The 19,620-nt window shown below is 34.1% G+C and overlaps 4 protein-coding genes across 5 annotated transcripts; 2 read left to right on the top strand and 2 right to left on the bottom strand.

The window, feature by feature from the left end:
* The first annotated feature begins 2,584 nt into the window (after positions 1-2,584).
* Positions 2,585-7,023, top strand: LOC120139018 (filament-like plant protein 7). The gene is made up of 6 exons (XM_039154374.1): positions 2,585-2,963; positions 3,197-3,346; positions 3,488-3,632; positions 3,721-6,154; positions 6,256-6,316; positions 6,428-7,023. Exons 2-6 carry the CDS (start codon positions 3,248-3,250, stop codon positions 6,920-6,922), a joined length of 3,234 nt encoding a protein of 1,077 aa, XP_039010305.1. The 5' UTR covers positions 2,585-2,963; positions 3,197-3,247; the 3' UTR covers positions 6,923-7,023.
* Positions 6,699-10,457, bottom strand: LOC120139019 (protein IN CHLOROPLAST ATPASE BIOGENESIS, chloroplastic-like). 2 transcript variants are annotated; one of them, XR_005517580.1, is made up of 12 exons: positions 10,305-10,457; positions 10,103-10,186; positions 9,761-9,835; positions 9,629-9,671; positions 9,493-9,550; positions 9,168-9,335; positions 9,029-9,091; positions 8,842-8,936; positions 8,674-8,755; positions 8,457-8,567; positions 8,145-8,337; positions 6,699-6,827 (listed from the first exon to the last, which is right to left on the bottom strand). XR_005517580.1 is itself a non-coding variant. In XM_039154375.1 (11 exons), the coding sequence occupies exons 1-11, from the start codon at positions 10,399-10,401 to the stop codon at positions 8,197-8,199; spliced, it is 1,017 nt and encodes a 338-aa protein (XP_039010306.1). In that variant the 5' UTR covers positions 10,402-10,457; the 3' UTR covers positions 7,979-8,196. The 2 variants fall into 2 exon arrangements, 1 of the variants encoding a protein (XP_039010306.1); XM_039154375.1 differs by lacking the exon at positions 6,699-6,827 and having other exon boundaries at positions 7,979-8,337.
* A 761-nt stretch (positions 10,458-11,218) lies between these two features.
* LOC120139012 (uncharacterized acetyltransferase At3g50280-like) lies at positions 11,219-12,535 on the top strand. Its single transcript, XM_039154367.1, has one exon. It carries the CDS (start codon positions 11,219-11,221, stop codon positions 12,533-12,535), a length of 1,317 nt encoding a protein of 438 aa, XP_039010298.1.
* A 3,672-nt stretch (positions 12,536-16,207) lies between these two features.
* LOC120139010 (uncharacterized acetyltransferase At3g50280-like) lies at positions 16,208-17,524 on the bottom strand. Its single transcript, XM_039154365.1, has one exon. The coding sequence runs from the start codon at positions 17,522-17,524 to the stop codon at positions 16,208-16,210; it is 1,317 nt and encodes a 438-aa protein (XP_039010296.1).
* Positions 17,525-19,620: the final 2,096 nt, after the last annotated feature.

A 19,620-nucleotide genomic window follows, 5' to 3' on the forward strand; every position in this document is an offset into this window, starting at 1 on the left:
AATTTTGTTGTAGTTGTTTCAGTGGTCCAATGTGACACCTTTAATTCATATAATTTTAAGATGCTACACATAAAATGATATTATCTCGATAACAATAATAATGATTTAAGAAAATTGAATTATATTCAAACTTCATATATAAAATTATATAAAATCAAAGTTCATGTATGACATCATATATTTCACTAACATTTTATGTATTTTTTAATATATATATATATATATATATATATATATATATATATATATATATATCCCTACTCCAATTTAGTAAGTTCGAGTTTTGAGGATATATATAAACTAACTTGATAATAGATGCTTGTTTTTGCTTTTGGATTTTGGCTTGTTTTAGTGAGGGGAATGAAGGGACCACTGATTTAACTAAAGAACCAAAGATCACTTTGATTGTTTAGTGCACAATTAAAGAGACTTAATAAAGAAAGATTCCAATAGTAATAATAAAATCAAAGTGATTAATAAAGTATGCCCCTAGTTTAGGCAAGAATATATGTCAAAGCTTTATTGCTTTAGTGATAATGTACTTAAATATGGAGGAAAAGCAAATTATTAAAAATTGGGTTGAAAGCTGTGATGATACTCTAATTATAGTTTAAGCTTCCTTTTTCGGTTTAAGCTACAATGACATGTTATAGACCCAGAGTCCTTTTAGTCATTATTTATATCCAATGAAAGGGGTCCGAATTACATCATAATGTTTTATAAGATATGTAGTTATTAGGAGAATAAAATTGCCATCTCAGGATTTTTCCTCTTTGAAAAGAGTTATATCTTATATGAATATATATATATATTTTGAATCAAAGGAAGAAGAAAACTAAATGGAAAACTTAATCTCCAGCAGCTCCCTTGCGCAGCAAGTAGCCAACTGCTGCAGGCCGGGAAGATTCATCCATGCATAATAAGAAAAAAATATATTTTTATGAAAATATTAATTATAAAAATGTATTAAAATACATAAAATTCAATTAATTTTTATTTGTGTAAAGTGGATCTATTCTCTATAACTAATGGAAGCTCTAATTATAGCATCTTACCTAACCTGCGCTCAAATTTCTTTTACAAGTTATAGTGGAAAATATGGAAGTAAAGGAAATGGGGTAGGTTCATTTAGCACTTGCAAGAAAAGTTTCATTTAAAGATTTAATCTCAGTTGGTTATTTTAGAATGTTTGTTTTAATATACCAAGCCAAAAAATTATTAAAAATAAATAAATCTAAAAATTCTTAATATATTAGTAGGAATTCAAAACTTTGGCAATTATATGCAATTATTTTACCCTCTTTTTTTATTTAATTAATTCAATTTTGAGTTAAATAAATATTTAATTTCTAAGCTGTATACTTTTACTGCTTTGGTACTTCAAATATTTTTTTTTATTACTTTAGTACTTGAAGTTTCAAATTGTTATCACAGTTAGTTCATTTGTTAACACCATCAATTAAAATAGTGTGACGCAGTATAAAAAATCACAAAGTAAGATAAGAAGCATGCAATAAATGTAGTATTTGTTCAGAGTTTTTTAGTCATTGACAACGCAGACAAGACCGCTTGAATCCAGGACTTCTTAAGAAAATAAAATTCTTTTTAGCGTCATGAAATTACTTGATGAATCTGTTAAAAGTATAAGAGTTCATATCTATGATCTTTAAACTTCATGTTTAAATATGTAACATGGTGATTCATACGATAAATTACAAGTTTTCTTACATAAATTGTCTTAGTGGCTAGATGACATGCATGAATTGCCAGTTCAACTAATTTTATGTGCATTATATACCTATGGGACTATATGTAAATAATATGATGATGAAATGGGTGATACATGATGTTATGATCATTTCACATCTTCGAATGTTATACAGAAGCCTTTACCTTGTCTTAAGGCTATATGGTTATCATACCATCGAGTGTTATATGTAGATTAAAATCAAGTGACATTTATAAAAATTATATATATAATTTAATTTATTTAAATGTTAAGTTTAAATTCGAATTAAGTTTTAAAAAATTGAAAAATTCAAATAATTAAATTTTAACTATTAAGTAATTTAAATGACTCAAAAATTAAAGAATAATTGAGTCAAATCGGTTTTATTTTCCTTTAATACTTTGACCTTTTTGTCAATATCTAGAGAAGGATTAAGTAATTGATACTTAAAATGTAAAAAAGAAAATATTTCTAAACTACTTTCGAGAAACACGAGGAAAAAGAGTACCTTAGCTATCACTTTTGTTATGTTTTAGTTATATACCTATTTTTTTAAAATCACATATAAAATTGAGTTTTGATTTCATTTTGATCATCAACTACAAAACTGATGATGTGACATTTAAAAAAATCGATAATGAAGACACATTTTTTTATTTTTTCAATAATAACATGATATTTTTTTAATAATGATCTGATTTACTTTATGGTGACACGTGACACGTAAGCATTACCGTTAAAATGAAACAAAAAACTAAATGTTAGACATAATTTAAAAAAATAGTTGGGTGACCAAATAGAACAAAAGTAATAGTTAATGTATTAAACGTGTAGTTTATCCAAGAAATAGAGACAAAGACAAAGACTTCCGCGCTGCCGTTACGTCTGATGAAAGTAAACAATCAACAAGCAGAATGTCACTCCCCCTAAACCCCAATTCTTCCTTTCATTTTCTCTTCTCCTTAATTTCAGTTTTCCCACATTTTACTTTTCTTGTTTACCAAACACACTCCACTTTTCTCTCTCCTATATGTTAAGTCTAATCTCTTGGTCATTGTTCCACTGGAATTTCCAACACCCAACATTTCCCCGTGTTTCATCTGCACTGAAGTCTCTGTTTTTACATACTCGGGTTTTCTTCTTTGTTTCTTACTTTGATGGTCCATGCACTGTTAGATACTACAGTTACACTCATTACCAGAGGTAAAAGATATTGGACGGCGCTCTGAATCCGGTAATCCCTTAGTTTTCAGTCCGTTCATAATTTGGAAGTATCTAGCATGAACAGTATGAAACTATGCATGCAAATTCAATGACTGAAGGTTTTAAAATGTTACCTTTTCGAATTTATGTCTTGTTTTTACCTGTAATGTGAAGCAGATGTTTTGTCCAATGACTGATGCAAGAAAAAGATAATTTAAAAAAAAAATATTTTGGTTTTTAATCAACATAGTAACTTAAATGCAGGTGTTTTGAACTGAAAGCCTTGAATTATTTCCACCGGAGACTGGTGAAATAATGGACCAGAAAACATGGATTTGGAGGAAAAAAGCTTCGGAGAAAATCATTCTTTCAACTGACAAAGTAGACCTGTCAGTGGAAGACAATAAAGACGAGGTGAATTATTTTCAATAAACTTTCTAAATTTAATGATGTTGAGGATTTGCAAAATTGCATGGGAAAATTTTTAGTTTGGAATAGCGTTATTATACTTGAGTTTTCTTCCTGGTGATTTGAGGTTTATACGTTTTCCCCCAGATACAGACACTTGTTGAGGATCGAAGAGCATTGGAGAATGAGCTGAAAATTTTGAATAACAAGCTTTCTTCTGCACTTTCTGAATGTAATTCCAAAGATGAATTTGTGAAGAAACATGAAAAGATGGCAATGGAAGCTGTTGTTGGTATATTTTGTTATCCTTTTAAATTTTTGATCTATTAATAATGATCTGCATTTACTTGGTCACTTTTTAACCAACAAATTATATGAAGGCAAGGAAAAGGTAGAAGTGGAAGCAGTTCTTCTAAAGCAAGAACGCGATGAAGCTTTGCAGATGAGGGTTGCTTGCGAAGAAAGGCTAACTCGTCTCGATGCAGCCCTCAAGGAATGCATGCAGCAACTACGGTTCGTTCGAGAAGAGCAGGAGCGGAGGATCCATGACGCTGTAACAAAGGCCTCGAATGAGTTTGAGAAATCACAGAAGACATTGGAGGCACGATTGGCGGAGTCGAGTAAAAGGGTTACAAAATTAGTAGCTGAGCATACTAATCTCAGTAAGGCCCTGTTAGCAAAGGAAAAACTGATTGATGATTTATACAAGCTAAGGGCTCAAATGGAGACAGATTTTAATGCACTAATGACAAGAGTAGAGTCCACAGAGAAAGATAATGCTTCTCTGAAATACGAGGTTCGAGTTCTTGAGAAGGAACTCGAGATCAGGAATGAAGAGAGAGAATTCAATCGTCAAACATCTGAGGCATCACACAAGCAACATTTAGAAAGTGTGAAAAAAATTGCTAAGATGGAATCGGAATGTCAAAGGTTGCGGCTCCTAGTCCGGAAACGACTGCCAGGTCCTGCAGCCCTGGCTAAGATGAAAAATGAAGTTGAAATGCTGGGAAAGGATTCTATTGAAATGAGTAAGAGAAGGTTAGATACTAGTCCCGGACAAGACTTCGTAACCGACAGTTATTCAGACAGCCCGAGGAAGAGGATTAATATCCTAAATGAGCAATTATGTGCTATGGAAGAAGAAAATAAGGCTCTCAAAGAAGCCCTAAATGAAAAAACGAGCGAACTTCAATTTTCGAGAGTCATGTATGCACGCACAGCTTCAAAATTATCGGAGGTTGAGACACAGATTGAAGAATCAGCAAAAAGTGAGGCAAACAGTGAAGCAACCAGGAATATTGCAATGCCACATGAGGTTTCTCTGGCATCAATGTTTGATGTTGGCAGCAATCGTAAAGCCGGCACTGCAGAATCCTGGGCTTCGGAGCAATTCAAGAATAGACAGACAAAAGAGTCGTTATCTCGCAGAACTGTTGGATCTTCAGAAATAAATCTGATGGATGACTTTGTTGAAATGGAAAAACTAGCTTTAGTTTCTGTTGATCAACCCTCTGTAAATTCTCATGTTTCTTCAAATGAAGCTAATAGGACCCTTGGACCCTTGCAACCTGGTTCAAGTGGAAATTCATTGGAGGTAATGTGTATGGAGATAGTCCCTGTTACTTACGGTCAGTCCGACCAAAGCTTGTCGAACAATGAAACGAAGTCCCAAAGCCCCTCGCTTAGCAATGGTACTGATTGGCTTCGGGAAATACTTAAGGTGATCTTGGAGCAAAGCAATGCAACTCAAAGAAACCCTGACGAAATACTCGAGGATATTAGAAAAGCTTTGGCCTGCATGAACTATCCAAACACTGGTGAAAATTTTTATGAAAGGGAGGGTTTAGACCATCCGAGTGCCTCGGGTCCCTCTTGTATTAGTGGCTACTTCTCATGGAAACCTTCAAATGGTTCTTCACAGATGGATTTGTCTAATCGGGATGCTGATGTTAACATCTGCTCGGAAGATAAGAGCAACCAGCAGTTTCATCCTGATTTGAGTAAATCGATTTGCAGGATAATCGAGCTTATCGAAGGGATCAATATATCATCGGCAGACAATAATATCCCGGAGTCCTTATTCAAGGGGAAGAACTCTTCATCACACAAGCACTCAGAAACACCATCTGGCTACACAGTTCATGTTTACCAGTGGAAAGCTTCCGAACTTGATGCTGTTTTACAACAATTTGTGCGTGCTTGTCATGAGCTGTTGAATGGAAAGACAGGTCTCAACAAATTTATCCAAGAATTAACTTCTGCGCTGGACTGGATCATTAATCATTACTTTTCCCTCCAACACTTTTCAAGCATAAGAGATGCGATTAAGAAGCATTTCGACCGGGATGAAGTGCAAAGTGAAACTGAAGCAGAAGTTGGAATAGTCAGTCAGTTTGCAGAGGCAGATAAATTACACTTCACAGTTCTGAATGGCAACAATGACTTCCTTCAAAAGGAGCACAACGTGAAAGAAGAAAATCAAAAACTAAGAGACGAGTTGGAAGCTGAAAAGAAACACCTGGAAGATAAGCTCCAATCAACCACAAATAGGAGTGACTCCCTGTCGAATCAACTTGAGGAATCTGAAAAAACCATTGCAAACATGCAGGCAGAATTGGATACTTTGAGAAGAACGCATGAAATGGATGAAGGTCGAGTTCAAAAGCAGCAGTCGATAAACAAAAACCTCAATAATCAACTTTCATTGACCAAAATTGAACAAAATGAGGCTCGTGAGAAGTTTCATTCTCAAGACCTGGATTCTGAGAACAAAAATTACTGTCATGAAGAATTGGAGGTCACATGTATTGACAGGTAATATCAACTTTTTCCTTCTGAACCTAATATCATGATCGATATTGATTAAGATTTAAGGGGTCGAGAGTCTTATGCAGCTGGTGTTTTGTTTTCTTCAGTGTGACAGAAAAGGAAATCTCAAACTCTGAAATCAAGAAGCTAGAGAATCAGTTTCGAACTGTAAGTCCATGTCATGCATATGTGCATAACATAATTTTGTTCGACATAATTACTCTGGAAGCTTTGATATGTAACATGCAAACGATTCTGAACTCTTGATCAACCTAGCAGGACTGGGAGATTGCAGCTGCTTCAGAAAAGTTGGCTGAGTGCCAAGAGACTATTTTAAACTTGGGAAAGCAGTTGAAGGCATTGGCATCTCCAAAGGAATCAGTCCTTTTCGACAAGGTTGTCCCCACTCCAACAGAGACCATCACTCCAACTTCAACTGCAATCCCAACTCCATCAACGAAGACATTGACGAGCCAAAGATATTCTCTACTAGATCAAATGATAGCTGAAGATAATGCCGAACCAAATGATCTTGTGTCTCCTAAGACCAAAGAAAAAGTCGATTCCGATTCATCATTCCTTTCTAACAGGACGGTAGCATATCTAGACAGCATCGTAGTTTCGAATGGAGATAAACATCAGGATGACAATGCTGCAGTGAAATCTTTAGCAATTGTTCCTAGCAAAAAACAAGGTGTGAGTTTATGGAAAAAGCTCTTGTGGAGAAAAACAAAAAGTAAGAGCAAGAAAACATCTCTTCCATTCGCGGCATAGACTTAAATATAAAAGTGGCGATAAGGAAGATCTAAGGCTTTTGTCACGGTTTTTTATTTTTGGTTTCTCTCTCGTGTTTTGTGCGATAATGAATAAAGGTTTTTCTATGGTTGCTTGAATGAATACCTCGTTTGTAGTCTTTATAAGTATGATATATAAAGTTATCGCTTAATGAAAAAATAAGTTCTTAAATTATACTTTTGTTAATTTTAGGTGTCTAAATTCTTTTTTAGCTCACAGTAGGGGCCTATCATTTCTTATGTTACTCTTTTAAGTGTCTATACCGTAACGATCATTCAAAAAAAGATTGTTATCTAGCACGTATCGTGTTTATATTTTTTTTGAATTTTTTAAGTTAAAAATATTGTTTTTATAAGAAAAACCCCAAATTCTTTGAAATTACAAAAAAAAAAAAAATCAAATCTCTATCCCTAATTCACACATCAAGGCCATGTCTCGGAAGAAGATGAGGAGTTCACTAGGATTGGTCTCGACGGAGTGTAAGGTGGCTTCAAACGAGTGAAAGGTGAAAGGCAAAGAGGTTTCGACGGTTTGGTCTCGCACTTGTAAGGGGGCTTCGCACTGAAATAACAACTTTTGATGGAAAGGGAAGGCAGGTAATGGGTTCCGTAGACGATGATGGCAGCCAACGACGGTAATGGACTTTAGGTTAGGGATTTAGGGGGTATTTAGGAGTCTTATGATTTTTGTTGTAAGAAAGAGACTTATAAACAGATTTTTTTAATGGCCGTTATAACGTAAACACTTAAAAGAATAACGTTAAAAATATTAGACATTCATTTTAAACAAAAATTTCTTTAGCACCTAAAATTAATAAAAGGTATAACTTAGACACTTATTTTTGTATTAAGTCTATAGTAGACACTTAAAAGAGTAACGTTAAAAACATTAGACACTCACTTTAAACAAAAAATTCTTTAGGCACCTAAAATTAATAAAAGGTATAACTTGAACACTTATTTTTGTATTAAGTCTATAGTTATATATATATATTTAACAAAGCCAAGAATTTATGCGTAGGGAAGAGAGTATAATACTCTGGATTTGTTAACAATTTGGAATGTTCATTTTTGTTTATTCACTAACAAGAGAATATAAATTCTCTGTTAGAGATTTAAGATCAACCGTTGCAAAACATGCTACACTTGTCCTGAGGTCAATCAAACCCTGATTCATCAATGATTTTTAAGAAAAAAAATACCAAGAAAATTGAAGATCCAAATGTTGCAGACAAAATTCCCATGCCTCAACAATCACTCTTTGTACTGCACAAATCTAGCCATATCATGGAGCCCAGCCTCCTTGTAACATTCAGCAATTTGCCCCAGAGAATTATCCCAAGTACCTTCCACAGAAGCTAAATCCAACAAAAAGGCAGCTTCATCCAATGCGATCTGCGGATTTTGTTTACGATATGGATCATACACGAAAGTCAGAGAATTGGTGAGAAGAAAAACGAAGCAATAGCTAACGTAGACCTCTAACATCAATATTCAGCTTAATAAACATCGACCTGGAAAGGCGGCTTTCCTCTGTTAAGATCTTCTAGCCTGCTCTCTTCTGTCAACTTTTTAGTTTTGTATTCAATTTGCTCATCCTCCCATTCAGCTATACGCGCAACTTCCTGGAGAAGAAGCAACTTTTTAATATGAGAAGATTAGTTCTATTTATATTTTGAAACGGAAAGAAACATGAATGATCATGAAAATGAGTATCTGCAGTTCCCCTACATGATACTTGCAACCTAAAGTCCACCATGGAGACTTTAAGGCCCCCCTCGCGGCATCTTTAGCTTCTAGATTACGCCCAACCCTAAAATGCCAATGAAGCACCTTAGCACAAGATGTGAGTTAAAAATATCAGACAAAACACAAGTTAGTGTATGGAATTTTAACTACTTTTGTAAAAGTTGAGCATTGAAAACAAAAGGCCTCGCAAATCCTGGAAAATGCTGTTTCCTTGTATAGAATTCTCCAGTCACCAGGGCTGAAACCTTTTACATGCAGGTACATGAAAAGCAACGTTGTTAATTTGAATGCAGAAATTAACACTGTTTTAATAGCTAGAGTGGTCGAGTAGGCTTACATGGTCTCCTTTCTTGAAGTACTTCATCACTATGCGTTCTAGGACATCGGGAAATAAACCAACCTAAAATGGTCATCGTCATTACAATATACTGAAATCTGGTTACACCACAACAGAAAAAAATATATAATTTTGATACCTTTCTTAAAAGATAGACATCTATATCTGTAATCCCAGATTTAGAAAAGTCGCCCTTTTTATAAAGCTTATCCCCAGCATCGGATGCAGCATGAAATAACTCATTACTTCCGCTTTGGCAGCCATTGGCATCTTCGTTTACCAGGATTCTGTGTATAAAGTGGTCTACCTATTTGAGAGAGAGGGAAATAACAACAATGTATGGGAGATATGCCGGCATGGCGAAGAACTGATATTAAAGATATCAAATAAAATGAAATTCCAGCCCCGAACACTAGCAGGGGAAATGGTTACATTGACTAAGTCATGTTAAGGGCACAACTTACATTCTTGGCCAAAAGCCAAACTCCATGATTACAGACCTCCACCACAGGCATCTCCATCCTAAGGAAAGAGAGGAATCTCAATCAGTTTAAAGAGAATTAACAACTAATAAAAGGTCAGACATTTGAAGTTTCTCACCCAATGGGAGCTGTTGGCCACCTGAGCAATGCAGTTACAGCACCTATTACCAACAACATCATGCAAATGCATCAATTTAAGCATTTCTTATTAAAAGCCAAGTTCAATATAGATCACACTTTATCAGTGTACCTGAGCTGCTTTTGGATAGTGGAATTGTTAGCGGCATTAACCCTTGTTTTGCTCCAGGAGAAAGAATTGATTCACCTGTGGTGATGCTTAGAGTTTCCAATCACTACAAACTATCAAAGCCAATGTTCTATTCCAAAAATTTCAAAATCAAAACTTTCACCTTGATCGGTAGACAATTACCCACTTAAAGTGCAACAAATAAAAACATGAACTTGCATTTTCAGATACCTGAATAAATTATGTTTCTTGAGAGACAGCTAACAAGTTGAACTCTTTTAGCAACCATTATACTATCCTTATCAAAAACCCAAATCCAATATCATAAAAGAAAACAACTTTTACCTCTTGCATTGAGTATTCCTAAAAGCTGACACAGATGCTCAGGAGGTTGAGTTGTAGCCACATCTTTAATGAAACTAATGTGTTCTGCAATTTCCATGCTATATTTTCTTTACTTGCTAACTAAAAAGTTCAAAAACAAAAAAAAAAGGAAATGGAAAAGCGAAGGGGAAAAAATAAAACAGATAAAAATAGAAATACCCACCTTGAAATGAAGAAGAAGAGGAAGAAGAGCATAGGAATCTTGCGCATCTTCCATGGCGAAGAAGCAGTGAACTGGTACGTTGTGATGAAAACGCCATGTGCTGCGACTGCAAGCCGGGCGGACAGATTTTCAAGAATTTCTCAAAGGAGACACAATAAAAGCCCAAATTCAAAAGGCTTCGAGTCATATGTACAAAGTGGACCAAATGTATCAAATTGAACCCAAGTTGTTGCTTAAGAAAATTATTTCACATGTTTGATTTACTTGGGGGGGGGGGGGGATCTAATCACATTAATTTTGTCTCTTAATATTCAGGCAGAAGCTAGCGTCGCATCTCCTCGTTAATAATGTTAATATTCACAATAGCACCGTCAGTCTCGAATCCTTTATCAAAGTTTATAAATTGACTAACCTCCGATCAATCTTTTTTTATTTTTAAATTAGAAAATTTTGAGGATAAATTAGATATAAAATTATTGTTTAAGGACTTATTTTATGTTTTAATTGTAGTCTTTAGATAAAATTAAATATTAGCTTTTTTTGTTAACATTTTCACATAATCAATTTAACAGAATGAGGGGTGATCATTTTATTATATATCAATTATATTAGTGACCAATTTGTTATTTTTAAAACATTGGTAGAGAAAATAAATATTTACTCAAATATTAGTGGCTATTTGTGTAGTTTACACAAAATTAAACGATGAGTTTAGTTAAACTCATTTATGCATAATTACGTTCCTGAAACCTTCACATTAACATGAAACCGAGAAAGGAAAAGTTACAAAAAAAAAAAAAATTAGAAAGCCATAAATGTTACCAAGATCAACTATAAGAAACAACCCAAATCTTAGCTTCAATTTTCATATTAGGTTTCTGTGCAGGAAAATTGTGAAGCTTGCGTGGAATATAATGGCAGACATCCGCTTGATTTCGTCGAGTATGATCCAGGCAGGGAACCCCAGCAAAGAAACTGAGAGAATAGAGCTAACACCATGGGACCTCAAACACCTATTAGTTAGCTACATCCAGGAAGGAGTGCTCTTCCATAAGCCCAAACCCAAGGCTGATGAACCCCAAAACGCCTTAATCCACCGCTTGAAAACCTCCCTTTCACGTACGCTCGCCTTCTTTCCTCCACTTGCCGGTCGCCTTGCCGCCCTTGAACATGAAGATCAAACCACTTCCTTCTTCATCGACTGCAACAATGCCGGAGCCTTGTTTGTCCATGCTGTAGCTGAGCAACTACACGTTTCCGATATCTTGGAACCCGTCTATGTTCCCGAAATCGCCGACGGCTTTTTCCAGTTCGATGGGGTTAAGAACATTGAAGGCACTTCAAAACCATTGCTTGCTGTGCAAGTAACGGAGCTTGCCGATGGCATTTCCATTGGTTGCAGTATCAATCATTCTGTTGTGGATGGTTGTTCGTTTTGGCATTTCTTTAATTCTTGGTCCGAAATTTCTCGCGGTTTTGATTATATATCTAAGCTTCCCGTATTTAACAGACCGGTCGTTGATGATATAGATTACCCTATTCAGATTCCATTAAAACAGGAGCAAATTCAACAACATTCCTTTCAACCAGGTAATTTGAAATCAAGAGTGTTTTATTTTACAAAACAGGGAATCGTGAGAATAAAAGGAAAAGTTAACGCCGAGATGAACACCAACAAGATCTCCTCTCTTCAAGCACTCTTGTCTCTGTTTTGGCGATCCATCGTCCGGAATAGGCGGACTGATCCGAAGCAAGAGACGATGATTTTCTTAATGTTCGGTGTTAGACAAAGAATGCAGCAGGTACCGCAAGAGTATTTCGGGAATGCGATTCAAGGAGCAATGGTGAGTTCAAAAGCAGGAGAGCTGATGGAGAAGGGGTTTGGAGATGCAGCATGGGAAATCAACCAGGTTGTTGCGAACCACAGTGAGGAGAACTTCAGAAACTCATTCAAGTCATGGGTGAATAACCCTCTGCTGTTCCAAGCAGGGGAAGTGATGAGCAATGTTTTGTCAATTGCAAGTTCACCAAGGTTCGATAAATATGGGAATGATTTTGGATGGGGTAGAGCCATTGCAGTGACTTTTGGGGCAGAGTTCAACATAGATGGGCTGTTGATGGTATCCAACGGAGTTGAAGAAGGAGATATTGAGATTAGAGTCTGCCTATCGGCTGAGACCTTTCAGGCCATGGAAAATGATGAACACTTCATCTCTGCACTCAACATATGATTTATTATCTCTCCATTACTGTTAATTAAATAACCTTGAAATAAAATGGTTATTAAAAATCAGGAGGGACTAGTATTGATGTATAACAAATAAATCGGTTATTAAAAATGGTTTAGATGGAGAGAAATGTAGCGATTAAGTCCACGATTTATAATTTCTCTTTTAATTTGAGGGACAAGTCTTAACTTGTGAACAGAAATCATCTGTCCTCTTCTTGTGTCTTTCTTTATGTCCTACCGATAATATTTTGACACGTGTTATTTTGTTTTTGTTTATACGACAAAACTAACGTAATCTTTTAAACCCTTCAAAAAAATTAACGTTATCTTTTAAAAAGATTTTTTTTTTAATTTCACTTCATCTTCTACCTTCAAGCCCATCAGTTTATTTTGCTTTAATCTCATTCTATCTCGTTTGTTAACTAGTTTACTGTGTGTGCAAATGCAAGCTCACTTTGTTGATCCATAGGTAGATTCAGTATCGAGTGAGAATACACCAGCAATAAAAGAAAAAAAAAATACTTCCAGATCCTGATGTTCTAAACCGAGTCGCAAGTTCTTCACTTTTTATAATTCTTCCGTTGGTTTCCAAATGTTGTTTCATGTCTCAATACTATTTGTCTGCAAATCTTCAGCTCTTGAAAAACTAGGGGACGTTTTGTTTTATTGTCTACGCCTTTTTATTTCTTTAGTTTTCTTGTTGATTTGTCCTAGTTTGCAGGTTTGCTTCTTTTATAACTTGGAAATTTTTTTATGTTCGATTTTTTAATAAATCACCAATCGACCTTTATTAAAAAAAATCACATATAAATATTAAATTAATCAGAGTTTTCCTTTCAACCGGAGAGGATGCATCAAAGACTGAACTGAAAACTTATAAACTCTTATCTTCCATTGATATGGTCGATAATTATATCTAATGAGTTTAGAGGTGTAACACTCTAAATTCGATTGGGATTAAAGTGTCACATTAGGTTATCGGGGCAACCCTGATTTTCAAAACCTATTTATTTCTATTTAAAAACATGTTGAATTGTATCAAAAACACATGACAATTACTAAAACACTTTTATAAAACTGTGACACATAATTTAAATCAAATAATACAAATCAAAGTTTGAAATCTAAAGACATAGGTAAGAGTCTTATGATTATACGTGCCCACTAAAGTTACAGTACAATACTCTAAAAGGGATGCTGGAAGTTCTGCTACGACAATGCTCCTCCAACGGCTCAAGCTAATAACTTTGAACAGAAAATATCCGAACACTGAGCTTACAAAGCCCAATAGTATAATCACTAATCTAGAGCATCATTATGAATCTCGTAAACACAAACATGCTAAAGACATGTGTTAGGCTTGATGAAGCTCGTTCGATCAACCGAAAAAGTGCCAAGATGAGGTAAATTGACTTTTTGAAGTTTAGGGAGTAAGGAGGAAAAATGATAGACAATTTGCACAATGATTTATAGTGGCTCAATTTCCTCAATGAAGTCTACATCCACTACCTAAGCTCCTCACTTAGGATTTTCCAACAAATATACTAATTTGTTCTTTCTTTTTCAAGGATCAATAGTAACCTTTACAACTCCCTAGTTTTTCACTTGGCTAAAACTAGAACCAAAGCCCCTTTACAAAGTTGGAAAGATGTAAACAAGAAAAACCCTTACAAGGTAGGTGTTTACACAATTTAGCTCATTGAAAACACACTATTTACAAGAGAAAACAAAGAATAAAGAATGAAAACTTTTCTCTTGATGATCAATTCTTGGATAGGTGTTGTGTAACCTTATTCAAATGTCTTGAACTTGTTTTTATATGTTGGAATGAGTTACTAGCCATTTGGGAAAGTTTGGAGCCGTTGGAAGCCTTTCTGCACACAAAGTTTCGAAACTCTTCAAAAGAGCCATTAGAAAAATATGGCTGCTGGAGCCAAAGTATCGAAACTTTAGGGAAAGTTTCGAAACTCTTGAGATAGTTTCGAAACTCTTGAAAAGTATCGAAACTTTTTGGGACACTGTCTTGGAAAGTTTCGAAACTCTTGTAGAAATTTCGAAACTTCTGGTCAGAAAACTCATTTTAAGGTTTTGATTGGACTTTGAATTATTTTGATGAAAACTCTGAATAAATTCAATTTAGTCCAAAAACATTTTACCTTATTTGTTATATCAAAATATTAGTTCTACAATAAGTATAGGTTTGAAAATTTTTAATTTCAAGAATGAAAGAGGGGGAGCTTTAATTTTTTCTAAAATATTTATCTTTTTCATTAAATGTTTTATTAAGGCGAAGCTTTTGCCAAAAACTTATTTTTCAAAGGTTTTGTTATATCAAAAAGGGAAGATTGTAGAATTAATATTTTGATATAACAAATAAGGGTAAAATATTTAAAATAAGGTTGTTAGAGTGATTAGAGACAATTTGAAGTTTAATTAAAAGAATCATAAAAAGGCTCAAGGAACTTACTCTTAGCTATGACACGTGGAGAGGAAGAAGAAGAAGGAAACGAGAAATAATGAAATAAAGAGAAGAAGATAAAGGAAGATAAAAGACTTCTTATCTTTTCAAAATAATAAAATCGAACTTTGGTCTCTCATCATCTACCTACTATGCAAAATCCCTTATTTATGGACAACGAAGTCCAATTCACATCTAATTAGGCCCCCACTCAACCCAACGGCTTTAATTACGAACTCCATGAGGTCTATCAATCTATCGGGTAAACCTAAAACTACTAGCCCGAAATTTAGGTTGTTACAAAAGGTAAAAGATGAAGTAAAATATGAAAGTGATTCTTTTGAAGATTATATGAAATTTACCCAGAAAAACAAAAACAACACGTGTCAAAATGTTATTAGTGTGGCACAAAGAGGGGCACTAAAAAGGGCAGAGATTTTCTATTCCCATCTTATGTGTTCATTTGATCCTCATTTTGTTTCTTTTTTTCTATTTATCTTTTCTTTCTCTTGAAACTTACGGTTAATCTAAGATTAATTCATAATTAAATTTTTGTCTCGTGATTTGACACATCGAATTAGTCCTCGTGAGAATGATCGATGGTGAGACTCCTATTTATTACACATGTTTTTTGGTTGTTTTACAATTAGCAGGATAGCACAACACTATGTCCCTCATCATGAGCGTTAAAGAGTAACGTGCATAGAGATTTATTTATTCTTAATTTTAAAGTCTTTCATTTTGGTTTGTTATGAATAATGGTTCCACCCTTCTTATTTGAGCGAAGAGTTATATCCTTTATCTCATTATAACATAACATCTCATTTAAGAGTAATCCAATTTAGCATGTAGAGACATCTCACTTTGAGACATTTCTACAATTACATTACTATCATTAAACGACAAGGGTGTCTTAGGAACATCTCTATTTGTACAGACGAAGGCACTCAGATTGAGAGCGACTTTAGCAATTTACTCTTTTTGATTTAAGTCGAGAGCCACAAATTTATCTAATTAGAAGTTCGACAAGAATATCAAATGTCACATTAGTCGTCAAAGTAACCTAATACGAAATCACAACCAAATAAATTCATATAGCACATAGTAGAAGTCCACACCAACATATTCATCTTACTAGATGGTTCACTGTTCTAGATCTCAAATAACTTCATTTTATTTCAAGGTTATTTAACAGTAACGGAGAGATATAATATATCATATGTTGAGTGCAGCAATGAAGTGTTCATCATTTTCCATGGCCTGAAAGGTCTCAGCCGATAGGCAAACTCTAATCTCAATATCTCCTTCTTCAACTCCCGTGGATACGGTCAACAGCCCATTTATCTTGAACTCTGCCCCAAAAGTCACTGCAATCGGTCTACCCCATCCAAAATTATTCCCATATATATCGAACCTGGGTGAATTTGCAGTTAACAAAGCATTGTACATCATGGCCCCTCCTTGGAACAACAAAGGCCTATTTACCCATGACTTGAAACACTTTCTCAAGTTTTCCTCACTCTGATTCCCAACAATCTGGTTGATTTCCCATGCAGCATTTCCAAACTCCTTCCCCAGCAGCTCTCCTGCTTTCAAACTCACCATTGCACCTTGAATTGCATTCCCAAAGTACTCTTCTGCTACCTGCTGCAATTTTTGTCTAACACCAATTACTAAGAAAATCATGGTCTCTTGGTTCAGATCAGTCTGCCGATTTCGAACAATGGATTGCCAAAATAGAGACAAGAGTGCTTGAAGAGACGAAATCTTGTTGGTGTTCACCTCAGCATTAACTTTTCCTTTTATTCTCACGATTCTCTGTTTTGTAAAATGAAACACTCTTGATTTCAAATTACCTGGTTGAAAGGAATGTTGTTGAATATGCTCCTGTTTTAATGGAATCCGAATAGGGTAATCTATACCATCAACGACCGGTCTGTTAAATACGGGAAGCTTAGATATATAATCAAAACCACGAGAAATTTCGGACCAAGAATTAAAGAAATGCCAAAATGAACAACCATCCACAACAGAATGATTGATACTGCAACCAATGGAAACGCCATCGGCAAGCTCGGTTACTTGCACAGCAAGCAATGGTTTTGAATTGCCTTCAATGTTCTTAACTCCATCGAACTGGAATAAGGCGTCGGCTATTTCAGGAACATAGACGGGCTCCAAGATATCTGAAACTTGTAGTTGCTCAGCTACAGCATGGACAAACAAGGCTCCGGCATTGTTGCAGTCGATGAAAAAGGAAATTGTTTGATCATCATGTTCAAGGGTGGCAAGGCGACCGGCAAGCGGAGGAAAGAAGTCAAGCGTACGTGAAAGGGAGGTTTTCAAGTGGTGGATTAAGGCATTCTCTGGTTCATCAGCCTTGGGTTTGGGCTTATGGAAGAGCAATCCTTCCTGGATGTAGCTTACTAATAGATGTTTCAGATCCCATGGTGTTAGCTCTATTCTCTCAGTTTCTTTGCTGGGGTTCGCTGCCAGGAGCATACTCGACGAAATCAAGCGGATGCCTGCCATTATATTCCCCGCAAGCTTCACAATTTTCCTACACAGAAATCTAATACGAAAATTGAAATTGAAATTTGGATTGTTTCTTATAGTTGATGTTGATTAACATTTATGGCTTTCTAAAATCTCTCCTTTTTTTTAAGTTTTCCTTTCTCGGTTTCATGTTAGTGTGAAGGGTTCAGGAACGTAATTACGCATTAATGAACTTTATCAACCTCATCATTTAATTCAACCAAGCTATGCAACCGTAATATTTCTAATCAAATTAATATTTAATTTATAATTAAAACCTCATCAAGTGACTTTAATGATAAAATAAATATTAATCTCCAAAAGGATATGAGTTCAAGTAGCGAGTATACAGGACGTATGTATGTTGTCAATAGGATATGAAAGTTTTGAACATATATTATCTTATAATTACATTAGACTATTAAAAAAATAAAATTAATTTTACAAAAATAAATAAATAAAATGTTTGCCCGAAATATAATGTGAAATTCACTTTATTTATTTGAATGAGATATGCCAATTGTTTTTCATATTGAAAGGTTAAAAAAATTAATGCACATGCAATGTCGATACCTTTAATGTGAAGTTTTATTAGTAAAAGAATCTTGTGGAGAGGGGGAAAATAGTTTTATTAGTAAAAAATAGGTTAAATAAAATTTGACTTATATGAAGCCTCCAAAGTAAAAAAAAAAGGATCAATTAAATTTTTAATTTTTTATCTAATTGAATTTTTAATACATAAAATAAAATAAATTAAATTTTGAATCTATTTAATCAATTTTAAAAGTTTATTTAAATATTATTATTACATGGCATATTAAAATTTTATCACGTGAAATTTCCAAATCTTTTTTAAAAAAACTTTAATTATTAAAATTTTCAAATGATTCTAAAGAATTTTAAAAATGTCACATGAAACTATTTTGAGTGTGATATATAACGCGAATTGATCTAAAAATAATTAGATTTAATTGTTAACATCAATAAAAATAATATAACGATAATATTTTGAAGTGTAAAATCTTAATTAGATGAAAATTTGTATATACCTAATTTCAAAAATGTTTGAGAACTCATTTCTTGAGCCCAAAATTAAAAGATAAATATATATCAGAATTCTAATTATTATATTAAAAAATATATATTTTTAAAAATCTAATATGAGATTGATACGATGATAACATGATTTGAAAAACCCTTTCGATATAAAAATTATAAGTATCCTTATTAGATAATAAAAAAATTAAATACCCTGAAAAAATCTCAAAAGTAAATAGTTTGTAACAACAACAAATTTTATATTCTAATTTTTATTCAATGTAATAACAAAATGGGATTAAATTTAATAGTATTGAATTATGCGGTTACAAACATTCAATAAATCAAAATTTCAATAAATAAATATGTGAATTTGGATTTCATATGAACCCTTTAAGACATTGTGCGATGGCTTCCACTCCGCCACAGCTTGAATTTTTTTAAAGATCCACCTAAATTCTCTCTCCAAAAATGATAGCGACCTAAAAGAGTTATCTTAAATAATCAAAATTCATATTTGTTGCAATTGTCTCTCCTAGGAATTTTGTAAAATGATACAGAGGTAAGAAACATGTGTATCCTTAAGTACATTAAGATGTCATCAATAAACGTCACCACAAATTTATCATGGTACATCTGAAATACCTTATTCATAAGATCCATGAAAGTTGGTGGTGCATTGATGAGCCCGGACGACATCACCAAAAATTCATAATGATCATTGCATATACTAAACATCGTTTTCACTATATCAACCTCTTTAACCTTCAACTGATAATATTCTAATCTCAAATCAATCTTTGAAAATACTTTAGCTCCCTTGAGTTGATCGAACAAGTCATTTATTCTCAAAAAAGGATATTTGTTCTTAATGGTTACCATATTCAGTTGTCAGTAATTAATACACAACCATATAGATCTATCTTTCTTCTTTATAAATAACATCAGAGCTCCCCATGGAGAGATGCTAGGGAGGATGATCCACGATCCAACAATTCTTAAAGCTGGACCTTAACTCCCGTAATTTGATCGGCGCCATGCGATAGGGAGTGACC

The sequence above is a fragment of the Hibiscus syriacus genome, unplaced genomic scaffold, assembly GCF_006381635.1.
Source record: "Hibiscus syriacus cultivar Baekdansim isolate YM2019G1 unplaced genomic scaffold, ASM638163v2 tig00110718_pilon, whole genome shotgun sequence".
Classification (NCBI taxonomy): Eukaryota; Viridiplantae; Streptophyta; class Magnoliopsida; order Malvales; family Malvaceae; genus Hibiscus; species Hibiscus syriacus.

Bases quoted from the DNA above. Each gene is read 5' to 3' on its own strand.
- LOC120139018 (XM_039154374.1), top strand. From the start codon at position 3,248: ATGGACCAGAAAACATGGATTTGGAGGAAAAAAGCTTCGGAGAAAATC. The intron at 3,347-3,487 runs GTGAATTATTTT...GTTTTCCCCCAG, and splicing joins TGGAAGACAATAAAGACGAG to ATACAGACACTTGTTGAGGA. The intron at 3,633-3,720 runs GTATATTTTGTT...AATTATATGAAG, and splicing joins GGCAATGGAAGCTGTTGTTG to GCAAGGAAAAGGTAGAAGTG.
- LOC120139019 (XM_039154375.1), bottom strand. From the start codon at position 10,401: ATGGCGTTTTCATCACAACGTACCAGTTCACTGCTTCTTCGCCATGGA. The intron at 10,187-10,304 runs GTGGGTATTTCT...TGGAAATTGCAG, and splicing joins CTCTTCTTCTTCATTTCAAG to AACACATTAGTTTCATTAAA. The intron at 8,338-8,456 runs GTCGATGTTTAT...CAAAATCCGCAG, and splicing joins GAGGAAAGCCGCCTTTCCAG to ATCGCATTGGATGAAGCTGC.
- LOC120139012 (XM_039154367.1), top strand. From the start codon at position 11,219: ATGGCAGACATCCGCTTGATTTCGTCGAGTATGATCCAGGCAGGGAAC.
- LOC120139010 (XM_039154365.1), bottom strand. From the start codon at position 17,524: ATGGCAGGCATCCGCTTGATTTCGTCGAGTATGCTCCTGGCAGCGAAC.